The sequence below is a fragment of the Schistocerca gregaria genome, chromosome 1 (assembly GCF_023897955.1).
Source record: "Schistocerca gregaria isolate iqSchGreg1 chromosome 1, iqSchGreg1.2, whole genome shotgun sequence".
Classification (NCBI taxonomy): domain Eukaryota; kingdom Metazoa; phylum Arthropoda; class Insecta; order Orthoptera; family Acrididae; genus Schistocerca; species Schistocerca gregaria.
This window is the reverse complement of record NC_064920.1, coordinates 383,558,980-383,584,632: the sequence shown is the minus strand read 5'-3', so window position 1 is coordinate 383,584,632 and position 25,653 is coordinate 383,558,980. Positions and strand designations below refer to the sequence as shown.

The following is a 25,653-nucleotide window of genomic DNA, read 5'->3' as shown; positions in this document are numbered from 1 at the left end:
CTCCAACAAGAGGATTGTATCAGTAGGAAAGGAAACATTGGTTTTGTGTCTGCACTTGTCAGATTTTTATTTCACTGGAGTATAGGTACAGGTGAAGTACAGACACACATTCAAGAATGTAGATGAACAGATGGTTCCAGGTTAATGTATGCAAAGAAGTAAAATGTTTTGTAAAACTATCAGAATCAGGTACAGGAAGCAAGGACTAAAAAGTTCTAAATGGCACTACTGTGCATATAGAATCAGTTGCCATCTGAGAGATGCCAGTCCAACATTTCACTGTGTTATCTATTTAAAATTAATGAGAAAGGGGTGTTGTGAAAGGCTAATGGGGAAAGGCAAGGGGGTGTCTCATAACACATATCTTACAATGGGATCACAGATTTACATCAAACTTCGTACATCTTTAGTAGGCCATTAAAACAACATAATGTGCTGGTAGTAAGGGGCACTACTCTGACTATTCTGGAAAAATCACAAGAGAAGTTGTACAAATCTGTTGTGTGACTGATGTATCTATGCGTAGGTGCCAGATGCTAGAGTTCATGGTGATTAAGTGGTTAATGTTCGAGGTAGTAACACGAATGTGTATGAAGCAACACTTAGACTCCCACTAAAACTTAATTTTTAAATTGTGTTTTTTTTATCACTGGTCATATTATTTAATTTATGACATTTGAGAAGTAACACAATTAAAAAAAAAAAAAAAAACCACGTGTATTTGTGAATCTTATGTTGTTTGTGGATTTCATGTTATTTGACTACTTAACTTTTTAAAATTAACTTTAATTATTAGAACAAACATATTTATAACTATCAAAGAGTAAATGAAGAAACGCATAGAGTTCTCTTAAAAATGTATGTGTGTCATGGTTTACAAAATCTGTTATACATGCTGTCTGGTAAGTTACATGGAACTACTCGTACTTTTCACCTCAACGCTTAAAGATGTAGACACGGAGGCAGACCTGAAAATTTTTTGAATATTAAACAATTTACACTTGTACTACTGAAAGGAAGGTTTGAATGGAATTCGAACCATCACCTCGTGCATGTTTGTCTTGCGAAGCTCGAATGTTAACCACTTGATCACCATGAAATCTAACGTCCGGCACCTACAAACAGGTACATCAGTTACATAACAAGCACATAAAAGTTCTGTTGCGGGTTTCTCAGAATTGCCAGAGTGGAGCACCTTACTACTTGCATGTTATGTTCTCTTAATGGCCTACTAAAGGTGCAAAAAGTGTGAAGTAAATCTGTGATCCTAACGTTGTGACTTCCTCTCATTAGTGTGTGCTTGTATTCCAAAGAAGTTAAGAAAACAGTAGACCAGATAGCTTTTTGATGTGGTGTTTGACTAGTAATGGAGTGAAAGCGTTCAACTGGCTTTTGGAGTGTAGGAAAGTTGGATTGCACAACAGTCGTTTGTTATGACAGGAGCAGGTGTTGTTGAGGGTTGCTTTTGCTATGGATGTTTGTTTCTGTCGAACTAGATTTTTGTGAGTGATAGAGAATGATGAAATCTGAGAGTCAGGTGGTCTTTCTGGGAGGGCAGGAATTTTTATGGTCCAGCCATTTGAGTGGAGTTCATGGGATAAGCTATATTTCAAGAACAGTCTGTGGGTGAGATTTTTTCCAAAGAAATGAACACTTTCTGTAGTTGAGATAGTTGAAGCAGGGATGTATTATGAATTGGGTGTAGTTATGGGGAAAGAGATGGTACCTCTGGAAAACAATATTGGAAGTAAACAAGGAAGAAAGGGCAACAATGAGACAAAAATGATGATTATTGCCCAAGTCCATGGCTTTGCTGTCATTGGTCACTATCTCTATCAAACAGACTATAGAATCACACACAGCTATAAACCCTTTGAGGGGAATATATATAAACACTTTGTTTCCTGGGCACTTTTCTACGCCAACCTCCTCATACATCGGTACTAGAAAAAACTGACCATGACCTCCACTAGTGCTTCATCAGGAATCTGAAATTAGGAAATGTCCATGCAAGCTTCTTTCCCCTGTCACAAAATGCTAGTCTGTAGCTACCAGACTTACTTGTGGCTCTCACATTTCCACCTCCTTGTCACATGGATCATATCTGTGATAAAGACCCAGGTATAGTCCTGCCACAGGTACACACTTTTTTATCGTAGACACAAAATCCAGTGAAAGTAGCAATGTGATACACCTATTCAGCTGCACACCTCCCATTTGTAGCTTTTTTCCTCCACCCCTCCTCCTCTTAGGTGCTATACGCCTGTCATGTACAAACTAATTTTGTGCGTATGTGGTTATCAGTGTGCTCTGAAGAACAACTCAAGTTTGTAAGCTGGTTTACTATCTTACAGTTACTTTTTATATGTCTATCTACTGCTCAGCACTTGTACGCATTACTTAATGGTTAGAATATAACAGAGGAAAACATTCCACTTGGGAAAAATATATCTAAAAGTAAAGATGCTGTAACTTACCAAACGAAAGTGTTGGTATGTTGATAGGAGACAATAAAACACACACACACACACACACACACACACACACACACACAAATTACGAGCTTTCACAACCCAAGGTTGCTTCATCAAGAAAGAGGGAAGGAGAGGGAAAGACGAAAGGATGTGGGTTTTAAGGGAGAGGGTAAGGAGTCATTCCAATCCCAGGAGTTTTGTTTTTGTGTTACATGTTTATTCATTCTATAACTTCTAGTCAGTATGATGGGGGCATCTAGAGGAGATGTTGAGCTGCGGACAGACACAACAGAAAAACTGCTACACATTTGAGCTTCCGACCACAAGGCTTTCTTCCAAAGCAGAAAACACACACACATTCACAGAAGCACAACTCGCACATACTCGACCATTGTCTCTGACCGCTGAGGCCAAAAGCTCAAATGTATAGCAGTCTTTTTCTTGTGCTTGCCTTCAACTTAACATCTCCTCTTTATAGTGAGTAGCAGTCTATCCTTTCAATAATATTGTTATTATTCTATCCTAGATTTTCCATTGCTTAATGGTCAAAAATGTAAATTATGATATATTTCTTCAAATACTATAGTCATTAATTTAATATATATTGTAGGACCTCTGTAACTGTGACTTGACGTGCTTATTTTACAGTGCTCGTTGCAGCACATTGTAACACACTGCTCAGAGATAGAGATTTCCTTCTCAAAAGTATTCCTTTACATCTCTGGCAATTAAATTTTTCAGGAAAATCAAGATAGAGAAGAGCGACGACACAAAGAGAAGTTAGAAAAACTTAAATTGGAACGACAAGAACAGATTGAAATGCTGAAGCAGGGTAAAAAGCCGTGGTTTAAAAAGAAATGTGAGTTTATTTTATTTTTTAACCTAAAAATTATTCTGTGGTAGTTTGTGCTCAAAAGAGCAGCTACTTCATTTTCACTCTGAATTACTTGTTAGGTATATTTTTCCAAACAAAGTACATTTGCTGACAAAGCTGTAAGTTTTTAATTATTGTAACACAAACAAATAGCATAATAAAAGTTCATCTATTGGTTTCCCAGCACTAAGATTTAATATCCTTACCATCCTTCTATCTTCAGCCTCTTGCCAGTAATGTGTTTAAAATAAAGTATTTGTTTGTTTGTCAAATCTGGACTGCATTTTTTCTGGCAGCTGAAAAAAGAGTACTCCAGTTAGTGGACCAGTATGAAGAACTGAAGAAAAAAGGCAAGTTGCAGAAACATATTGAGAAACAGAGAAAGAAGTCGGCTCACGTTGCACGAAAGAAACTTCCAGACCTCAGTAATGCTTCACATTGAAATTTTGGCAGCAGGTAAGGATTTTCCCGCACTGATTTTTGGTTTCTTTCATTTATTCGTTATTTCTAAGTGAGCTCACTGTGAAACACAATTAAAAACCATAATTAAAGCTATTAAATAAATAAATAAATAAGTTAACTTTATAACATTCTTTTGGAATATGATTACTGCTTTCTCCTGTTTGTAAAACTGGGCATTATTACTTTTCTCTTTATTGTAGTGTAATAGCAAATTTTTCTACTTTCAGATATGGTTGTTTTGTTTTTGTTTTACATATTTCTGCAATATGGCGAACATTTTGTTTTTCGAAACAAATGTTACTGATTCTGATTGGTGCATCTAATTACACCAACATTTTATTTCTTGAGCATCATTGATTATGGCTGTTCACATGATGTAATTTTATTCTTTTGTCCTATTTCCTGTAGTTTAACTTATTCATAGTTTTTTTTTTTTTTTTTTTTTTTGCCACATGTTCTGTTTTACTCCACTTGTTACTTGGTTGAGTTGATATATTTTACCTCTGTTGAATGTGTTTGATACTCTTTCTGTAGTCCTAAGTAAGCTAATGAAATATATTTTTAATGTAGATATTTTAGTTCATTTGTGATTTAGATCTCTTTAAACAGTTCAGTTTATCAAAATGTCTCTGTTAAAATCCATTACAAATTTCTGCTTAAAATGGTTTGATGCAGCCCTCCATGAATTCCTCTCCTGTGCCAACCTCTTCATCTCAGATTGTCAATTGCCTGCAATTCCCTCAATTATTTGTTGAATATAATCTAATCTCCATCAGCCTGTACAGTTTTCACCCTCAACAGCTCCCTCAAGCACCATGGAAATTATTCTTTGATGACTTAATACATGTCCTGTCATCCTGTTCCTATTTCTGGCCAATGTCTTCCACTCGCTTCTCTCCTCACCAGTTCAGTGGAATATCACACACACATTACACACTTCAGGTCTCTTCTTTCCTGGTATTCTTACAACCCACAATTCACTTGTATACGATGTTGTGCTCCAAATGTGCATTTTCGAAATTTTTTCCTCAAATTAAGGCCAATATTTCTTTTTACCAGAAGTACTCTCTTTGGCAGTGCTAGTGTGCATTTCATCTCCTCCTCGCTTCATCTGTCATGTTATTTTGCTTCCAAGGGTAGGACAATTCCTTCATAGTGTTCTTTGTGGTCCCCAACTTTGATGGTCAAGTTTCCACTAATCTGTTTTTTGCTCCTACTCATTATTTTCGTCTTCCTTCATTTACTCTTTACATGTTCTGTGCTCAGTAAATTGTTCATTCCATTCAACAGATCTTGAAATGCTTCCACATTTTCATTGAGGATAGCAATTTCATCATTGAATGAACTATTGGTGATTGTTCAACTTGAGTTTTACTGTCACTCCTGAAACTTTATTTTCTTAGGGACACGCAAATCCCCAAATTGGTGTCCAATTGAAATGCTTGAACCAAGCCACTGAACCATATGACATTATTACTATTATATTATTGTTTCTGTAATTGCTTCTTCTGTGCAGAGATGAACAGTAGGGGTTAAAGATTACATACTCATCTTACACCATTTCGTTCTTGGTTTTACATTCATTTCTTGCCTCTTGATTCTTGTACATATTGTGTAGTACCAATATTTTCCTATAGCATTCACTGCTTTTTCTGATAACTTCGAACATCTTGCACCTTTATATATTGTTGAACACTTTTTATAGGTTGACAGTGCATTGGGATGGGGTTGGTCGTCTGCGTTCTCTCCCCCTGAATTATCGAACATTCACCTATCTCGATATTCCTTCCTTCCAATGTCCCTTCACTCTGTAGTATCAGATACGTGCTAAGCCGTGTAAAGCAGCGTTAATGAATTCACTACCTAATGCCTGCCACAAAAAGGCCATGTAACTTGAGTTGAAAGTCAGTTCCTGAAAGTTCACATTTAAAAAATCGGGCATTCGGAGGATGCAGTGTACTTGCAGAAAGCATTTAAAATGTAGATTGAATCTGCTTTTTATTCATACAGAAACACATGAAATGGCTATCAAGTCCATATTTAATGTCGCAAACTTTATCCTTCATAATTCACTGTCAATACAACACATTTTCACTTGCAAGCAGCCAGAATTTTTGCAAATCTGACCCGACTAATTTTCATGATTTAACAGTCACAGATCCACCACTCTTTGTGAGTTAAACATTCGGTCATTTCAGTGGTCTTCTTACTAAGAAGTGCTCGACAAAGTGTTCCGTACAGAGCACAAAATATGCCACATGGAATTGTTACTATGACCAGAAAGTTCACACTCTCATAAATCTCCAACTATGTAATGTAGAAACACCAAACTTTCATTAAAATGTTTGTAACTCCACTCGCTTCAGTCACAACATGTTCTAACTGAAATGAACTCACTAGTTCATCATCTTCGACTAGTTTTATGGAGCTATCTAACATGGTGTTAGCTGTAGACCGGTTAGCAAGCGGCTCTCTCAAGCTCCTCTACTCTCTGCCCACCTCATTATATTTGCATGGGACCAGCTTAGTTCGGCTATAAAATCTTCACGGGTTATCAGTCGAGTGATGTTGTCTTCTACTTGCAATGTTTCAATGGGTTGTGTGTCCATCATCTTCGGGCGAAATGTCGGGATGCTGTTTGTCGCGTGCCTTTGTAACCACTGGACCGCTATCAGATATTGGCCGCCGACCAATCGCATGCCAGCAGAATCGCACCTGGCACTTGGCGCCACTGGTGGTGGGGGGGACGCGCGTGCAGCCATCGATCCCCACTGTCTGTTCATATCATTGCCGGCTGCAGTCCTCTTCGGACCGGAGCGTTCTTGCCAAATTTTCCTAATTGCAGGATCCCAATCTGTACACTGAGATGGTAACTACTGTCTCGATTAATTAAATTTACGTGCAGACAAATCTCAACCACTTCTTTTGTCACCGAATCCCAAAATCCGCTGGCACCACATAACTTCTTTGTTTCTTCTAATTCGAAGGTATGCTTTTCGTTGATGCTGTGTTCCATCACCGCGGACTTGTCAACCTGTCCAAGACACATGTTTCTTATATGTTCCATATGGTGCTGTGTAATGCAATGTTGCATCAGCCCTATGCATTCCACATTCACATCCAATTCTATAAACACCCGGTGTCATTAGTCCTAGTGCTTCTTTGGTCGATCCAAGAATATCCTTGATTTCTGTGCTGCGTGAAAGACAGTCTTAACTTGGTGCTTCTTAAGGATTCTTGCGATCTTCACCGTTAGTGGTCCCGCATATGGCAGAAACGTACAACCTGTTGTGTCGTCCTCTTCTGGTCTCTCTCCTCCTCCCTTCTTATTGTCCCTCAAAGCTCTTCCTATTAGTTCCTCGCTGTAGCCGTTTCTTCTGAAGGTTTCCTTTAGATGTTGTAATTCACTTGGTAAGCTCTTGTTGTTGCAAATGGACCTCACCCTGTGTACTAAGGTGTTAAGTACAGAGCTGCGTTGCACTATGTGTTTACTTCCTATATACCGAATGTCCCAGTGTGCCTCCTGTGTTTCTAGTAACCAGGATGTCCAGGAAGGGTAGACTTCCATTTTTCTCTATCTCCATTGTAAACTTGATGTTTTCTTGTATACTGTTGAGGTGCTGCAGGAATGCAAGTAGTTTATCTTTACCATGTGGCCATACCACAAAGGTATCGTCCACATATCTTTGGTTTCAGTGGAGCTGTGTCCAATGCTACCTGCTCAAAGTATTCCATGGTTCATCATGATGAGAAAAAGAATTTCATTTGTTGCACCCACAAAATCGGTATTAATAAACTAATTATACAATGGGGAAATTATATTAAGATTCCAAGACTTACCAAGCGGGAAAGTGCCGGTAGACAGGCACAATAAAATAACACACAAACACACACACAAAATTTTGAGCTTTCGCAACCAGCAGTTGCTTCATCAGGAAAGAGGGAAGGAGAAGGAAATATGAAAGGATGTGGGTTTTAAGGGAGAGAGTAAGGAGTCATTCCAATCCCGGGAGCGGAAAGACTTACATTTGGGGGAAAAAGGGATAGGTATATACTCGCGCGCACACACACACACACACACACACACACACACACACACACACACACACACACACACACCTATATCCATACGTACATATACAGACACCAGCAGACGTATTTAAAGGCAAAGAGTTTGGGCAGAGATGTCAGTCGAGGCGGAAGTGCAGAGGCAAAGATGATGTTGAATGACAGGTGAGGTATGAGTGGCGGCAACTTGAAATTAGCGGAGATTGAGGCCGGGTGGATAATGAGAAAAGAGGATATATTGAAGGGCAAGTTCCCATCTCCGGAGTTTGGATAGGTTGGTGTTGGTGGGAAGTATCCAGATAACCTGGACGGTGTAACACTGTGCCAAGATGTGCTGGCCGTGCACCAAGGCATGTTTAGCTACAGGGTGATCCTCATTACCAACAAACACTGTCTGCCTGTGTCCATTCATGCGAATGGGGAGTTTGTTGCTGGTCGTTCCCACATAGAAAGCGTCACAGTGTAGGCAGGTCAGTTGGTAAATCACGTGGGTGCTTTCACACGTGGTTCTGCCTTTGATCGTGTACACCTTCCAGGTTACAGGACTGGAGTAGGTGGTGGTGGGAGGGTGCATGGGACAGGTTTTACACCGGGGGCAGTTACAAGGGTAGGAGTCAGAGGGTAGGGAAGGTGGTTTGGGGATTACATAGGGATGAACCAAGAGGTTACGAAGGTTAGGTGGAATATATTTTTCCCATGTGGAAGTTTCTTTCTATTTTATTTACATCATTAATTATACAATGGGCTACACAAATAAAGAAAAAGGCCCATGTTATTATGAAATGTGGGATATCCTAAAACAGTGTGGTGATATGTTTAATTTGTTGAAATGTACTGCTGACAAAGGAAGATCTACTTTCATGACAATGTTTTTTGAACTACAGCTCACAAGGCACATATGGCTAGCTTCTGAATTCTTGTCGCACACATTGTCCTCCGCTGCTGACAATACACTGACCACTGTGTTGTGCGACAGATCAATTGTTTATTTTTCTCAGGAAGAACTATTTTATGCATGATCACACAGTGTCCGTTTGGCAAGCCGTAGGCAAGTAACCAGCATCTGGCATGTGCCTATCATTCCGCCTGAAGGAACGCTCATCATTGTTTTAATGCTGCTCAGGTCAAGAGAAGGAATAAAATCTCTTTAGTAAGTTTCCATTCTAGTCGCTCAGTGCTAAAAATATGATGGGGTATGGGGATTCAACCAAAATTTCAACAGAATCGGCAATTTATTTTTGTGTGAGTTGTTAACCTTTTCTCATTCGAAGAAGCTTCACCATTTATGACATCTATTGTTGACAGGTTTAATTGTACTTCCTTTGTCAAAACAGAGTGTAATTTGTACAAACTCAACTCACAGCAGATTTGCGACAGAAATCTGAAACAGAGGGCCCCATTAAACAAGTAACTGGCAATCACAGAGCTCAATAGCTTCCAAAAAAACACATAGTGTCGGTTTGCAGTAACATACGAGAAGAAATTTCATGTTTATTTTGAAAGCAAGAAACTCTTGTTTCAAAAGCTGTCGACAACTCTTAAAAAATTGCAGTCACTGGAGTGAAAAAATACAGAGGGAAGTATAAGTACTGATATATCACCATAGATACGAAAGTTCCACGTGTTTACGAATTGGCAAAATACTGTCCTCCTTGTGTGCTATCGTCTGCCAAATTTTTGTTTTGATGTCTCAAGCGGTTTAGGAGATATGAGAGATGTTGTGAGTATTTCATTCTCGCCGACGTGAGACTGGAAGTGAGCATGCTACATAGGATCCATTTTCTCAAAATCGGATGCAGATAGAGACCTCCTTCCAAGTCTAAACAAAAATTCTACACGTTACCTAAATTTCATATGCAGCAACATATGATGTAATATGCACCAAACGCAAAATCATAGAAACCCATATTTTTCATTGCAAACCTTTCAAATTTTGCACAGCGTCTTATTAAAATGCATATACCACAATAAGTATGACCATTAGTGAGTGATGGGCACTTCGTCACGAAGCTGACATTCAGCGCTAAAAGCAAGATAAAAATGAAATATTTTTACTGGGTCATTTCTGTAAAATCATTTGAAAAAGATTACTGTGAGCACGTGCTTCGTTTCCGTCAGCAGCACAGAGTGTCATCAACCGGGGTGTGAAAATACATGTACACACCTCAATATGCGTTCGACCCCGCGTGACATGTGCGGACCATCGTGTCATGCTGATGTTTCGTGTTACGTCTCATGTGCTATATGCATCTCAGTTTACGCTTAGCCTTAGAAGTGTTTATTTTATCGCAAAATTGAAGTAGACGCTTCCTGTGAGTTAGTATGGGTAGAGGTCATTCTTGGTAACCAGAATAAAATAATTGGATGATCCTTTTACCAACCTCCCAACTCAGATGATACAACTGCTTAAAGGTTCGTAGAAAACTTGACTAATTTCAAACATGTACCCAACTCGTACGATTATAGTTGATGGTGACTTCAAATTACCATCAATCTGTTGGCTAAAATACATGCTTAAATCCAGAGGTACGCATAAAACATCATCCAAAATTGTGCTAACTGGATTCTCTGAAAATGACTACACTAGATCGCGTGTTAAGATGACTCAAATAGTAAACAGTAGTGAAAACAAACGTGCTGCAATACATCCATAGACACCACAGTCTATACACAGTATGTTAAAGTCGCCTTTAAGTATATCGTATGATCTGGGTATTTGTGTGTTATTGGCTGTAGACTTTCTTTAGAACTGTCACAATGGAATTGGGTGGCTGGCAAAACACCCAACAATTACCTTGGTTCCACCTAGACTGTTATACGTGACCAAACGACTACACACACACACACACACACACACACACACACACACACACACACACACACACACACATCCATCAGCACATACACAGACACAAGCAGACATTTACAAATGCTTGGCATCGGGCATTAAAATTATTATTATTTTCTTTCCAACTACACAGCCCATTTGAGTTGAAAATGCTGAAGTGATAAATGTTCCAGAGAATGCCAGGAGGGTATCAGAAAATGAGCATCTGCTGGAGTACATAGCCAATCCCATGGATCTTGCCAAGAAGATATCAGTGTAGATGAACTCTCAGTAGCAAACATATCTGCTTGCAGCACACAAAACGGAAATTAGCTGATAGGACATTAAAATATCATGTAGAAGAATAGAATCATCAGCCTGGCTAGACAACCAAAAGTTTGTCTTACAACAACCACACTGAGAAAAAAACACAAAAATCCATCAATTTAGATGTTTGTATCCTCTCTCATTAAGCTTTTCTCTCTCTCTCTCTCTCTCTCTCTCTCTCTCTCTCTCTCTTTCCCCCCCCCCCCCCCCCCCCCCCCCCCAAAATAAAATGTCGTTTTTTGTCATACTTCTATTGCACACACTAATTTGTCGACTGACCATTTATGTATCCATTGGAATTTTATTTATATATTCCACAAGTATCCAGGCAGGAAAGATCTGTGGCAGTTAAATTGGGCTCTGCAAGCCTGCTTTGCATTTATACTGTAAAAAATCACACAATGCAATTTTGCTTGTGTTTTAGGGCAGTGCTCAATTGTTGCCACAGTTCTAGAGAAGTATCACCTTCAGCGAGTACCAATGGTAGCCTACTACAGTTTGCACTTGGAAGCTTGGAGCAATACTACCATCAAGATTCTGACTGTAGTGAGAGTAGGCACAAGCTTGACTTAGGCAATTTCAGAAGTACTGGGACAATCACAGTGTCTTTATTGTATGAGATCCAGCATTTTCTCCCTTTTTTTGATTTTATATGTGACCTTACTTGAATCCCATTACATAAAAATTAAAGATGCAATCATTGAAATTAGAGTATATGAAGCATCATTGTAATTTTTTTGGTAAAAATTAGTTATGTGTTACTGAGTTCAATTTGAATTCAAGTCTGTATTTATTCACAATGCTACATGTTATTTCATGACAATTGCTTGTCATTTCATTTAAAACACAGTATCTCTGCATAAAAAGAAGTGTGTCCTGTTCTCTCATCATTATACACTGCTGAGCCAAAACATTATGACCGCCTGCTGAATAGATTGTTTGTCTGTCTACAGAACAAAATAAATCACTTACTCTGCATATCAGGGATCCAACAGTTTGCTCGTAGGTTTTGCAGAGGTATGTGATGCTTATGCACAAGTCATGTAATTTGAGCAAATAACAGGCCACTGATTTGTGTATGTGGTGATGGCGCCCGATAGTGACCCAGCTTGGTTCCATAGGATTTAACATCAGGCAAATTTAGCCACCGAGACATCAAAGGAAGTTCACTATAATGCTCCTCAAACCACTGTAGGACAGTTCTGGCTCAGACATACAGACAGTTATACTACTGAAAGATGACATCGCTGTTAGGGAAAACATCAAACATGAAGGGATGCAGGTGATTCGCAGCTGTCAGCATATCTTTGATTACTACCATAGGTTCCATGCAAATGCAGGAGAATGTCTGCCATTGCCTGCATCCATGATACTCTACACTTTTCGAGCCATCATACACTTGGATGTCGGTGTTTGTGGAGATGACCGGTGACCAAATGTAGGAAAAATGTGATTCACCCAAAGAGCTGTCATGTTTCCATTGATCGACAGACGAATTCCGATGGTCCTGTGCCCAGTGCAGTCATAATTGACCGTACTGTTGGGCCAACAAGTGAACATGTAGGGGTGCTCTGCTGAGGAGCTCCATGTTCAATAGTGTACGGTAAATGATGTGCTCTAGAACACTTGCGTATGCACTAGCTTTTGCTCTTTCGACAAAGATGACACAGATAACCATATATCATACTTTACAGAGAAGACAAGCCTCTGAACCTCACGTTCTATGAAGAGCCGTGGATGTCCGATCATTTAGCACCTAATGATAGTTTCACTGTCCTTCTACCTCTTTCCGTAGATGCTCGTGGCAGAACAGGTAAACATTCGACCAGGCTCTGTGTAATAATAATCTGCCCTTTGTCAAACTTGATTATCTCAATGGACTTCCCCATTTGCAACCTCTATCTTTGCTACGTCAATCCCTGTCCATGTCTGCTCTGCTTACATACTTCTGTTACCATGTCACATACACACAATACCACCAGTTGGCATCCAACATTACAGTGGGCAGTGGTTATACTGTGTTGGCATATATTTACAAGCAGGAATAAGAGCCTGATATATTTAGGAAGTTTGGAGGATGGATACAGATATAGGGAATCACAACAATGTAGCAAAAGATAGATTGCTACTTGCCATAAAGAAGACACACTAAGTTGTAGACAGACACAATTGAAAGACATTTACATAAACCTTTCGGCCACAGCCTTCCTCACCAAAAGAGAAACGCACACCCTTCATACACTCAAGCATTCACACCTCATGCACACATGACAGCCAGCTCTGGGAGCTCATGCTGGAATGCAAATATCATTTGGTACACAAGCAGCAACCTAGAGGGAGCAGGGAAGGGGAAGAGCCAGGGTGCAGGGAGATATGAACACTGTCTGGCAGAGTGTGCAGGGACTAGAATGACAACGGGCACAGAGTCAGGAGATTGTGAGATAGAGAGGTGGAGAAAAAAGGGGTGAAAAAGGTGAGGAGCAAGGAAAGATGAGCAGGTGCTTTGACAGATGGTGGCAAACAAAGAGAGTGGGAGAAAGGAATGAGGAGGAGATAATAGAACAGAGGGGGTAAAAATTGTTGGGTAGGGGGTGTGGGGATGACATGTTACTGTAAGTTGAGGCTGGGTTAATTATGGGAACAGAGACTTATGTTGTAAAGATAACTCATATCTATGCAACTCAGAAAAGCTGGTGGTGGAGGGAAGAATCCAGATGCCTCAGGCAGTGAAGCAGCCATTGAAACCAAGCATATTATGTTCAGCTGAGTGTTGTGCCATAGGGTGGTTTACAGTTTGACAGTGGCCGTTCATCCTAGTGGACAACTGGTTGGTAGTCATATGAATATAAAAAGCTGTGCAGTGATTGCAGCAAGGCTGGTAAATAACACAGGTGGCCTGGCCCCTGATGGGTTAAGATAAACCTGTGACAAGACTGGAATAGAAAGTCCTGGGTGGGTGGATTGGGTACGTCTTGTACCTGGGCCTTCCACAGAGGTATGATCCTTGTAGCAAAGGGTTGAGTTTGGGCATAGCGAAGGGATGAACCGCAGTGTTGTGGAGGTTGGGTGGGTGACAGAACACCACTTTAGAAGGGGTGGGAAGCATCTCAGGTTGGATGCCCTTCATTTTAGATAATGATGATAGGTAATTAAATCCCTGGTGAAGGATATGGTCCAGTTGTTCCAGTCTGGGGTAGTACTAGGTGATGGAGGGGCACTCCTTTGTAACCAGTTCTTGGGCGTGGTGGGGAGGGTTGAGGATGTGAGAGGAAATGGCATGAGAGATTTGTTTGTGGACTAGGTCTGGGGGATGGTGCCTGTCTGTGGAGATCTTGGTGAAATCATCAGCATATTGACCAAGGGAGTTCTTGTTACTGCAGATACCCCATTTTCTGGTGAGCGGGCTGTTGGGGAGGGATTTGTTGGTGTGAAAGGGATGGCACCTGTCAAAATGCAGATACTGTTGGTGGTTGGTGGGTTTAATGTAGGTTGAGTAGTGGATAGAGCCATCAGAGTGAAGGAGGTCAATGTCTAGGAAGGTGGCATGCTGGGTTGAGATGGACCAGGTGAAGCAGTTGGGTGAGAAGGTGTTGGGATTGTGAAAGAACGAAGATAGTGTCTTGGCTTTGAGTCCAGATCATAAAGATATCATCAGTGAACGTGAACCAGACTAGGGGTTTGCATTTTATTAGGTTGGAGGTGTTGGTCAAGGCCAAAATTCTTTCAGTGGGGCTACAATAACCAGCCACAATGGGAGGGGGTGGTCCAGGATTCTTTAGTTTGTTGATTTTGGAGAGCATATAAAAAGAGAGAGTACAGGGTGTCATAGAAGTGAACAAGGAAATGGAGGTGGGGGGGGGGGGGGGTTCTGGGAAGGGCCTAAGGCTTTAAGAAGGGATTGGAGGTTGTGTTGGACTTTTGGGATGGGATCACTTTGACAGAATTTGTAGGTGGAGAAGTCAGATAATTGGCAGAGGTCTTCTGCCCGGTAGTTATTGTGATTCATAATAACAGTGATGGAACTTTTAACTGCAAGTAAGATGATTAGGTCAGGATTTGTTTTGAGTTGGGGAAGGCCCATAATTTCTTCTACTGAGAAGTTGGTGTTATGAGGAAGGGACCTGGTGAAGGATGAGGAGGTTCATCCTGGAAGATGACCAGCAGGTGCTTAGGTGGGAGGGGGGATCACGTTTGGATGGTGGTTTGGACTGGAAGAAAGAGGGTTCAATGTTGGAATTAGGGAGGTTTTGGTTTGAGGATTGGCGGCAAAGAAGTGCTACCTTCCCATACACCAACATCCCTCATTCCCATGGTCTTACTGCTATTGAACACTATGAACAACCGAGCGAGGCGGCGCAGTGGACTTGCATTCGGGAGGACGACGGTTCAATCCCGCGTCCGGCCATCCTGATTTAGGTTTTCCGTGATTTCCCTAGATCACTCCAGGCAAATGCCGGGATGGTTCATTTGAAAGGGCAGGGCTATCTACCTTTCCCATCCTTCCCTAATCCGAGCTTGTGCTCCGTCTCTAATGACCTCGTTGCCGACGGGACGTTAAACACTAATTACCCCCCCCCCCCCCCCCCTCACTATGAACACTACCTTTTCCAGTGTCCTTCAGACTCTATCCCACAACTATTTCTCCTTTCAAGGGAAGGAACACAAACAAATCCACGGCAGAGTACCATCACAGACTGGAACAACTGAACCACATCCTTCACCAGGGCTTTGATTACCTATCATCATGCCCTGAAATGAGGAATGTCTTGCCCAAGATCCTTCCCACCCTTCCTAAAGTGGAGTTCCACCACCTACCCACCCTCCCTCCCAACCTCCACAACATCCTAGTCCATCCCTATGCCACTCCCAATCCCTATCATCATCTTCACAGTCCACGTCTACCAAATGTAAATGGAATGAAGCTTACGATTCAAAGACTCTTCCAGCTGCACTGTGGTTCCTCATGGTTTCACATACTGAAGACAGACAGTCCTTTTATACAGTTTATCCATTTCTTATTCAGAAAGGTGTTATTTACTCAATGCCTATTTGCTTTTGGAGACTATTTCTGATTCTCAAGCACAACAACTGTTTGCTGCTGCTCTATGGTCTGACTGAGGCAGAAAATCATACATACGTTTCTAATTAGGGTGTCATGGCCATCTGTCGGGTGATGAAAAAGGTAGATGCCTCCTTAGTGCCCACACACACTCTTTTCTCACCTTTGATAGAATGGTGTTTCTGTCCAAGATCATAGTAGGCTGTGAAGGTATCACAGTCCGACCATTCATTCCTGTCCTTCTGCACTGCCCAACATGCCCATCATCTTGATTGGTCCATTCTTTCCGACACATACTCAAGCAACCATTTCCCGTGTGCTATCTGTTTACCGACTCAAACCCCACCTATATGCTCACTCAAATGGCAGCTTACTAAGGCCGACTGGAGGCAACCTTCGACGAACATCATTTCCTCTCTTATGATGACCAGGTAGAATATCTTATAAATGTTATCCTTACTGCTGCAGAATGTTCCATTCCTCGCACTTCCTCTTTACCACACCATGTCCTGGACCCTTGGTGCACTGAGGCATGTCCCGACACAATTCGCGCACGGAGACGTGGTCTCTGCACTTTTAACTGCTATTCTATTATGACAAACTTCATTCATTATAAACAGTTGTGTGCACAGTGTCATCGCATTCTTAAGGACAGTAAAAAAGCTAGCTGGATTTCATTCAATAATTATTTTAGCAGTCCCACTTACTCTTCTGTAGAGTAAGTCAACCTCCAATGGCTCTCTGGGACCAAGATCTATTCCCCAGCTTCCAGCCTGATAGTAACAGACAATATCATAGGTATTGTCTCCAACACCTTGGGCCATCTTTTTGCGGAGATTTCGAACTCTTGCCACTATCACCCTGCCTTCCTCCATTAGAATGGAGCGCAGGAGGCTCTGGCGATATCCTTCTCTTCTCAGAATCGTGAGTGCTGCAATGCCCCTTTACTATGAGCGAGCTAGATCATGCTCTCACTTCATCCTGATCCTCCATTCCAGGGCCAGACGATGTTCACATTCAGATTTTGCAGCACCTTCCCCTTGTGGGCATACACTTTCTGCTTCATACTTACAACTGCATCTGTTCAGAGAGCATGTTTTGCCAGAGGCTGGCGTGAACCCACTGTCATACTCATACCTTAGCCCAGTAAGGACGAACATCTTCCTTCTAGCTACCGCCCCATATCTCTCACCAGCTGTGTTTGCAAGGTGATGGATAGTATGATTTATGCCCGACTGGTATGGTGGCTCGAGTCTCGTGATTTACTAATTGCTGCACCATGTGGATTTCGAGCACGCTGTTCTGCAGTAGACCATCTCTTCACTTTGTCCACCCATGTTATGAATGGTTTTCTGCGGAAATCCCAGACTGTGGCTGCGTTTTTTCTATTTAGAGAGAGCCTATGACACCTCCCGGGAGACTGGTATCCTCCATACTCCCCACACGTGGGGCTTCTATGACTGCCTTCCCCATTTCCTTCAAGAATTTTTAAAAGGCAAGTTTTCAAGGTACATGTGGGTACTGCCTTGTTGGACACCTTTATCCAGGAAAACGGTGTGCCTCTGTTTCATTCTGAGCGTTGTCCTTTTTGCCATCGCCATTGACCCTATAATGGCCTGTCCGCTAACAGGCATCTCCAGCTTCCTTTTTGTTGATGATTTTGCTATCTACTGTAGTTCTCCATGGACTTGTCTCATTGAGCGGCATCTTTAGGGATGTCTCGATCGACAATGGCTTTCATTTTTCCATTGATAAAAGTGTTTGTATGAATTTCTGGTGACGCAATTAGCATTTTCCTCCTCCTTTATGTGTTAGGCCTGTTGCTTTTCCGTTCATTGAGACTATGAAATTCCTGGGGCTCATGCTCGCTAGGAAACTTTCTTGATTCTCCCACATGTCTTACCGGGCAGCCCACTATATGTGGTCCATCAATGTCCTACATGTTCTCAGTGGTACTTCCTGGGGAACAGATCGAACCACCGTCATCCATTAGTACCAGTTCGTAGTCCGCCTGAAAGTAGACTGTGTGTGTTTCGTTCATGCATCTGCATGTCTGTCCCTCTTGCGCTGTGTCAGTACTATCCACCATCATGGCATCCATTTGTCACTGGCACCTTTTATACTATCCCAGTTGAGAATTTGTATGCAGAAGCTGGCAAACTACTGCTGTGACTTACTCGTGAGCAGAAATGCGTGCTATTTGTCTGTCGTGCACAGCCACCCATCCTGTGCCGCCTCCTTCAAAGACTCCTTTGGTCGCCAGTATGGGGCACGTCCCTCTTCTCTGTTACCTCCTGGAGTTCGCTTTCGGCTCTTGCTCTGGCAGCTTAATTTCATGCTATCTGCCATTTTCCCGGTGGGTGTGAACCCTTCATCACCTTGGCTTCATGTGGCAGCCTGCTTTCACCTTGGCCCTCATTCATTTCCTAAGGACACTACTACAGCCTTGGGTCTATCACCTTCAGTTTCATGACCTTCGCACGGAACTTTGCGGTACTGGCTCTCAGACTGACTGTGGTGTTGGGTATGCCTTCGTCACGGGCACCAACGTCTCTCTGTATTGGCTTCTGGAACACTGCTCAGTAATTACTGCAGAGCTCTTTGCCCTTTATCAGACACGCAGTATATCCATTGACACAGGCTTTTAAATTGTGTCATCTGTGCGCTGTACACCATCCGTCCCTTAGTGCAACAGGTCCAGGTAAGCTGTCGCTTGCTTGCTCTTGATGTAGCCACTGTGATGTTTATATGGGTTCCTGGTAACATCAGTCTGACAGGAAACGTGATTGCTGACACTGCTGCCAAGGCGGCATTCCTAGTACCTCAGCTCGGTAGTTCTTACAATTCCTCAGACGATCTATTTGTTGCTGTCTGGCAGCAGGTGGTGTCACTTTGGCATCACGATTGGTCCTCCCTTCATGGGGAGAAGCTCCAGGTTATTAAGCCTCTCACAGCGGCTTGGATGACCTCCTCTCGGACGGCAGACAGTGAGGAGATAATTTTAGCTAGGATGCGTATTGGGCACTGTCTTTTCAGTTATTGCCATTTGTTAAGTGGTGGCTCCCCACCACTTTGTGCTTATTATGAGGTGCATTCAAATTCTAAGGCCTCCGATTTTTTTTTTTTTCTGATTAACTACTCACCCAAAATCGATGAAACTGGCGTTACTTCTCGACGTAACCACCCTGCAGACGTACACATTTTTCACAACGCTGACACCATGATTCCATGGCAGCGGCGAAGGCTTCTTTAGGAGTCTATTTTGACCACTGGAAATCGCTGAGGCAATAGCAGCAAAGCTGGTGAATGTGTGGCCACGGAGAGTGTCTTTCATTGTTGGAAAAAGCCAAAAGTTACTAGGAGCCAGGTCAGGTGAGTAGGGAGCATGAGGAATCACTTCAAAGTTGTTATCACGAAGAAACAATTGTGTAACGTTAGCTCGATGTGCAGCTACGTTGTCTTGGTGAAACAGCACATGCGCAGCCCTTCCCGGACATTTTTGTTGCAGTGCAGGGAGGAATTTGTTCTTTAAAACATTTTTGTATGATGCACCTGTTACCGTAGTGCCCTTTGGAATGCAATGGGTAACAATTACGCCCTCGCTGTCCCAGAACATGGACACCATCATTTTTTCAGCACTGGCAGTTACCCGAAATTTTTTTGGTGGCGGTGAATCTGTGTGCTTCCATTGAGCTGACTGGCACTTTGTTTCTGGACTGAAAAATGGCATCCACGTCTCAACCATTGTCACAACCGATGAAAAGAAAGTCCCATTCATGCTGTCGTTGCGCATCAACATTGCTTTGCAACATGCCACACGGGCAGCCATGTGGTCGTCCGTCAGCATTCGTGGCACCCACCTGCATGACACTTTTCGCATTTTCAGGTCGTCATGCAGGATTGTGTGCACAGAACCCACAGAAATGCCAACTCTGGAGGCGATCTGTTCAACAGTCATTCGGCGATCCCCCAAAACAATTCTCTCCACTTTCTTGATCATGTCGTCAGACCGGCTTGTGCGAGCCCAAGGTTGTTTCAGTTTGTTGTCACACGATGTTCTGCCTTCATTAAACTGTTGCACCCACGAACGCACTTTCGACACATCCATAACTCCATCACCACGTCTCCTTCAACGGTCGATGAATTTCAATTGGTTTCACACCACGCAAATTCAGAAAACGAATGATTGCACGCTGTTCAAGTAATGAAAACATCGCCGTTTTAAGTATTTAAAACAGTTCTCATTCTCGCCGCTGGTGGTAAAATTCTATCTGCCGTACGGTGCTGCCATCTCTGGGATGTATTGACAATGAACTTGGCCTCATTTTAAAACAATGCGCATGTTTCTATCTCTTTCCAGTCCGGAGAAAAAAAAAATCGGAGGCCTTAGAACTTGAATGCACCTCGTACATGCTGCCTTTGACGGTTTACCATTTCCTGGCACAATGCCCTTTTTTAAACAACGTACATTCTTGTTTTGTGTTCGCTGTATGAGTTATTGACTGTTTCAGCAGACGACCCTGGGTTATCAACCACGTTTTACTTTTTATCCGCCATAGCAATGTGGCGAAGGCCATTTAATTTTTAGGTCAGGACATCCGTGTCCCTATGGCGCATTTTATAGACCTTTCTCCACGTCCCTGTTTTTAGCAGTCTTCTCTTCCATCGATTGGGACTAATGTGTGTTCATTTTTAACTCCTCTCTTTGTCTTCATGTTCTATAGTTACGACATGGAAGCATATGACCCTGGTTATTTTGCTCTCTAAAACAAATAAAATAGACCACTCTCTGCCACAAGAACCATATTCTTGGGGAAGACCCATATGCAAGAAGTGCCCAGTCCATCCACCCAGCACTTCCTATTTCAATCTTGTCACAGGTCGATCCTACCCCATCAGTGGCTGGGCCAACTGTGAAAGCAGCCATGTCCTTTACCAGCTTTGTTGCAATCATTGCACAGCTTTTTAAGGTTGCATGACTACCAACTAGCTGTCCAGCATGTACAGCCTGTGCCAAACTATAGCCAAGAGCAAAGCAGGCCACCCTGTGGTACGACATGCAGCTGAATATAATGTGCTTGATTTCAGTGGCTGCTTCACTACCCAAGCCGCATGGATTCTATTCTTTACCAACAGCATTTCTGAACTGCGCAGACTGGAGTTATACTTACAATGCATTCTCCACAACTGTAATTATCCCAGTCTCAACCTAGAGTAATATACTGTCCCCACACCCTCCAGTCAATGGTTTCCACCCACTCTGTCCTGTTATCTCCTCCACCTTCTCATCTCCCACGCTCTTTGTTTGTGACCCTCTGCCAATGCACCATCCAATCTTATCCCTGCTGCTCTCCTTTTTCATTCCTTTTCTCCCCATCTCCCTGACCCACAACCTCCTGCCTCCTGATGCTGTGCCTGCTGGCATTCTAGTCACTGCACACTCTGCCAGACAATGTTTGTCTCCTCCAGTCTCCTCACCCCACCCCTGCCCTTCTTGTTCCCATTCCTCTCCCCCTCCCCCTCCCCCTCACCTCCTGGTTGCTGCTTGCATCCCACTCAATACACTATGTGATTAAAAGTATGCGGGAACCACCAAAGACATAAGTTTTCCATATTAGGTGCATTGTGGTGTCACCTACTGCTAGGTACTCCATATCAGGGACCTCAGTAGTCATTAGACATTGTGAAAGAGCAGAATGGGCAATCTACGGAACTCGAACTTCAAACTTGGTCAAGTGATTGGGTGTCACTTGTCATATGTCTGTACGTGAGATTTCCACACTCCTAAACATACCTAGGTCCACTGTTTCTGATGTGATAGTGAAGTGGAAACATAAAGGGACACGTACAGCACAAAAGAGTACAGGCCGACCTCGTATGTTGACTGATAGGGAACCGCCTACATTTGAAGAGGGCCGTAATGTGTAATAGGTAGACATGTATCCAGACCATCGAACAGGAATTACCAACTGCATCAGGATCCACTGCAAGTACTATGACAGTTAGGCAGGAGGTGGGAAAATTTGGATTTCTTGGTTGAGCGGCTGCTCATAAGCCAGACATCATGCCGGTAAATGCCAAACGACGCCTCTCTTGGAGTAATGAGTGTAAACATTGGACACGTTGTGTGGAGTGAAGAACTACGGTGCACAATGTGGCAATCTGATGGCAGGGTGTGGGTATGGCGAATGTCATCTGAAAGCATGTGTAGCGCCAACAGACAAATTCGGAGGCGGTAATGTTATGGTGTGGTCCTGTGTTTCATGGAAGGGGCTTGTGCCCCTTGTTGTTTTAAGCACCTTCTTGCTTCTCACTGTTGAAGAGCAATTTCGGAATGGCAATTACATCTTTCAGTATGATTGAGCATCTGTTTATAATGCACAGCCTGTGGTGGAGTAGTTACACGACAATAACATCCCTGTTATGGACTGGCCTGCCCAGAGTCCTGACCAGAATCCTGTAGAACACCTTTGGGATGTTTTGGAATGCCGACTTCTTGCCAGGTCTCATCTATCTTGCCCTATACTGTTGATATTCCTACCTGGGGATTCGATTGTTTGAAGATTGGGAGTCTGTAATACAAATAGTGGGAAAATAAATAGTAGTTTTGTGGTTGTAATTATGTACTACTTTATTACTTTAAAAAAATTTACTCTCCTTAGTACTACATAATTATTTTATATAGTAAAAAGTATATAACATCTTTATTAAAAAGCCTTTTTTTCTCCACTTTATTCAGATTATACTGTTCTTTGTTTCAGATCCCAGATATTTGTTTTGCAAACAAACTGCGGCATTGTCCTCCATTTTAAGTATAAGTTTGGAAATTTTTATGAAACACTCTGTTGTTTAAGAAATATTGTAGCAGCTGAGTCAACATATGTGAATCAAAATAGTATCACATTTTTGTAATATCAGAGATTGGGTCATCAGCTAAAATATGTAAAAAGGCATGGCATAATGCATAAAAACTGCCATACTCATGTCCTGATTGGTACAGTTTGTATAATTAAATATTATTAATTAATTGAAAAGAATTCACTACATGAATTTTCAAAGTAGTCAATGAATTCATGCTAATAAAGGTCGATACATATAAAATCAAAAGTTTATGAATATTTGCACGATTTTAATGAGGCAAATTTAGTGGCTAGTATACACTAGGGAGGAATTCTGTAAATACACTCCTGGAAAATGAAAAAAGAACACCATGAATCTGTCGATCCAGCAAATGGAAATTTTATTGACATACGCTTGGGGACATATACAACATACAATCACAAAGTCAGGAGGAAAGTCAACAGAGTGCACGCAATGTCGGCGCTAATACTGTGTATACCCTCCTTTTGCAGGAATACAGGCCATTTCTCCAATGAAGGTGATCATAGAGGTGACGACTGTAGTCTTGAGGAATGGCCTGCCATGCAGTGTCCACCTGGTGCCTCAGCTGGGCCAGATTCTGTGCCGGTTGTGCACACCGCGCAAGATGACGTTTCATCCGATCCCAAACATGCTCAATGGGGGACAGATCTGGGGATCATGTTGGCCAGGGCAGTTGGGGTACACCTTGAAGAGGATGTTGGGTTGCACGGGAGACATGTGGATATGCATTGTCGTGTGGGAAAAACATGTCACCTTGCTGGTGCACGAACTGTAGCAAGACCGGTTGAATAATGGTTTCAGTGTACTGTTCACTGTTCAATATTCCTTCTACCGTCACCAGTGAAGAACGGTCAGTGTAGGCTATGGCTCCCCACACCATGTTGGTCCAGATGTTGGTCCTGTGTGTCTCTGTTGTCAGATTTTGGCGCTCCCCTGCACGACGCCACACACACGTTAGACTTTCATTGGCACCAAGGCAGAAGCGACTCTCATCACTGACGATGACATGTCTCCATTTGTCATTCCCTTAATGCCTATTGTGATATGACTGGAGGTGGGCTGAGTGATGTTGGGGCATGAGCGGAAGATACCATAACGGCATGTGGGATCATAGCCCTGCTTCACGCGTCTTGATGATACCCCCTTGAGCAGCAGAGTCCTTAATTTGTTGTGAAGTGATGGTGCTGTCCTGTACGGCACTTCGTAAGATGCGATGGTCATGGCATGGCGTGCATCTGTGTGTCGCCACTGTCTGGGCCCAGGTCGACGGGTATATGCACCTTCTGCTGACCACTGGTGACAACATCGATGCACTGTGGAGATCTCTCGCCCCATGTGCTGTGCAATTTTGCGGTATGTCCATCCGCCCTCCTGCAGGCCCACTATATGCCCTCACTCAAACTCTGTCAGTTGCATAACATGCTGTTGCGGCATGCTGACAATGTTGAAGACACACAAGGAGGCCCATATACCAGAGCAAACTGGCTGCCATTGGCTCTGATGGTGAACAACTGCTGAGTAGCTTGCAACATTCCATGACTGATAATGCAGTTCCTGGTGTGTCTGCAATGTGGCGCATTTGGTCATCATGTGCACTGCCCTCTCATAGTGTCTCGCGCAAGTATAACAGGTCTTATTCACTTGCGTCAATGTGTTGCTTTTTCATTTTCCAGGAGAGCATAAATGCAATGTACACTTGAAAAATAGTATTAATCACATGTATAATGCACAAAGATAACATAAAATATGTGTACTGACATGTTATATAACATATGTACTTGCCTATACATAATTTGTATTGATAAATTTTAAGTATGTGTAAAAAGCTTTATTAATAATGTTCCTCACGGATACTTCTTAAGGATGTTGACAAATGATTATAAAGCGTGATACCTGAAACTGTCATGTTTCCTTACTATCAATAGTGTGCTTTGCAAATTTTATTTGAGTTGTTATATTGTATGCAATTGTTATGCATTACATATACCTAAAAATACAGGATTAAGTTACTAAGAAAGTGATGTGATTAGGTTTAATGTCCCACCATGGCTCTACTAATGAAATCTGGTAAGTTATGATTCCATTATCTAATGCTTGTAGATATACTTGTATGCTGCGCTCATGTGTGTGCACACACACACACACACACACACACACACACACACACACACACACACACAACATTCTTGTTGTCAGTTGTCATACAGAAGAAGAAAATGATGATACTGGGTAGGAGATTGGGAAAATCAAGCTTGGATGTTAGACACAAAAGTTGGCAAATACGAAATCACGATTAGATGTGGCTACAGATTCTTATGGTGTCCATACAGGTACTTTGTTTAGGGATAATAGAAGGCATGTATTGATGTCATTACCCTCTGATGCCTCCAGTTTATTCATAATGTTCTTGGTGCGCACTCACCACCTCTACTTATAAGGACAAATAAGTATCCTTCACATTATTTTCTTTGGCAAATTTGGAGTGCATTAATTTATTAATTATGTTCATTACATTTATTTCATTTTATATGTTCAACAAGTGGATTCAAATGTACTCTCCAGCAATTATATCAATTTGCATGTTCAGCTCTGCACACTTTAAGATTTAGTGTCAGTATTTTTTTTATGTTCTAGTGCTTTTTTTATGTTCTGCGTGTAAGAGAGCAAGGTGATAAGTTCT

The 25,653-nt window shown here is 42.1% G+C and overlaps 1 protein-coding gene across 1 annotated transcript in view; it reads left to right on the top strand.

The window, feature by feature from the left end:
* Window positions 1–24,994, top strand: part of LOC126348475 (ribosomal RNA processing protein 36 homolog) — an 87,766-nt gene extending 62,772 nt beyond the window's left edge. Inside the window, exons 5-7 of the mRNA XM_050002357.1 lie at window positions 3,216–3,333; window positions 3,645–3,804; window positions 22,853–24,994. Of these exons, the coding sequence (XP_049858314.1) occupies window positions 3,216–3,333; window positions 3,645–3,790 (264 nt within the window). The 3' untranslated portion in view covers window positions 3,791–3,804; window positions 22,853–24,994. The remainder of the gene's footprint in view (window positions 1–3,215; window positions 3,334–3,644; window positions 3,805–22,852) is intronic.
* The last annotated feature ends 659 nt before the right edge of the window (window positions 24,995–25,653 follow it).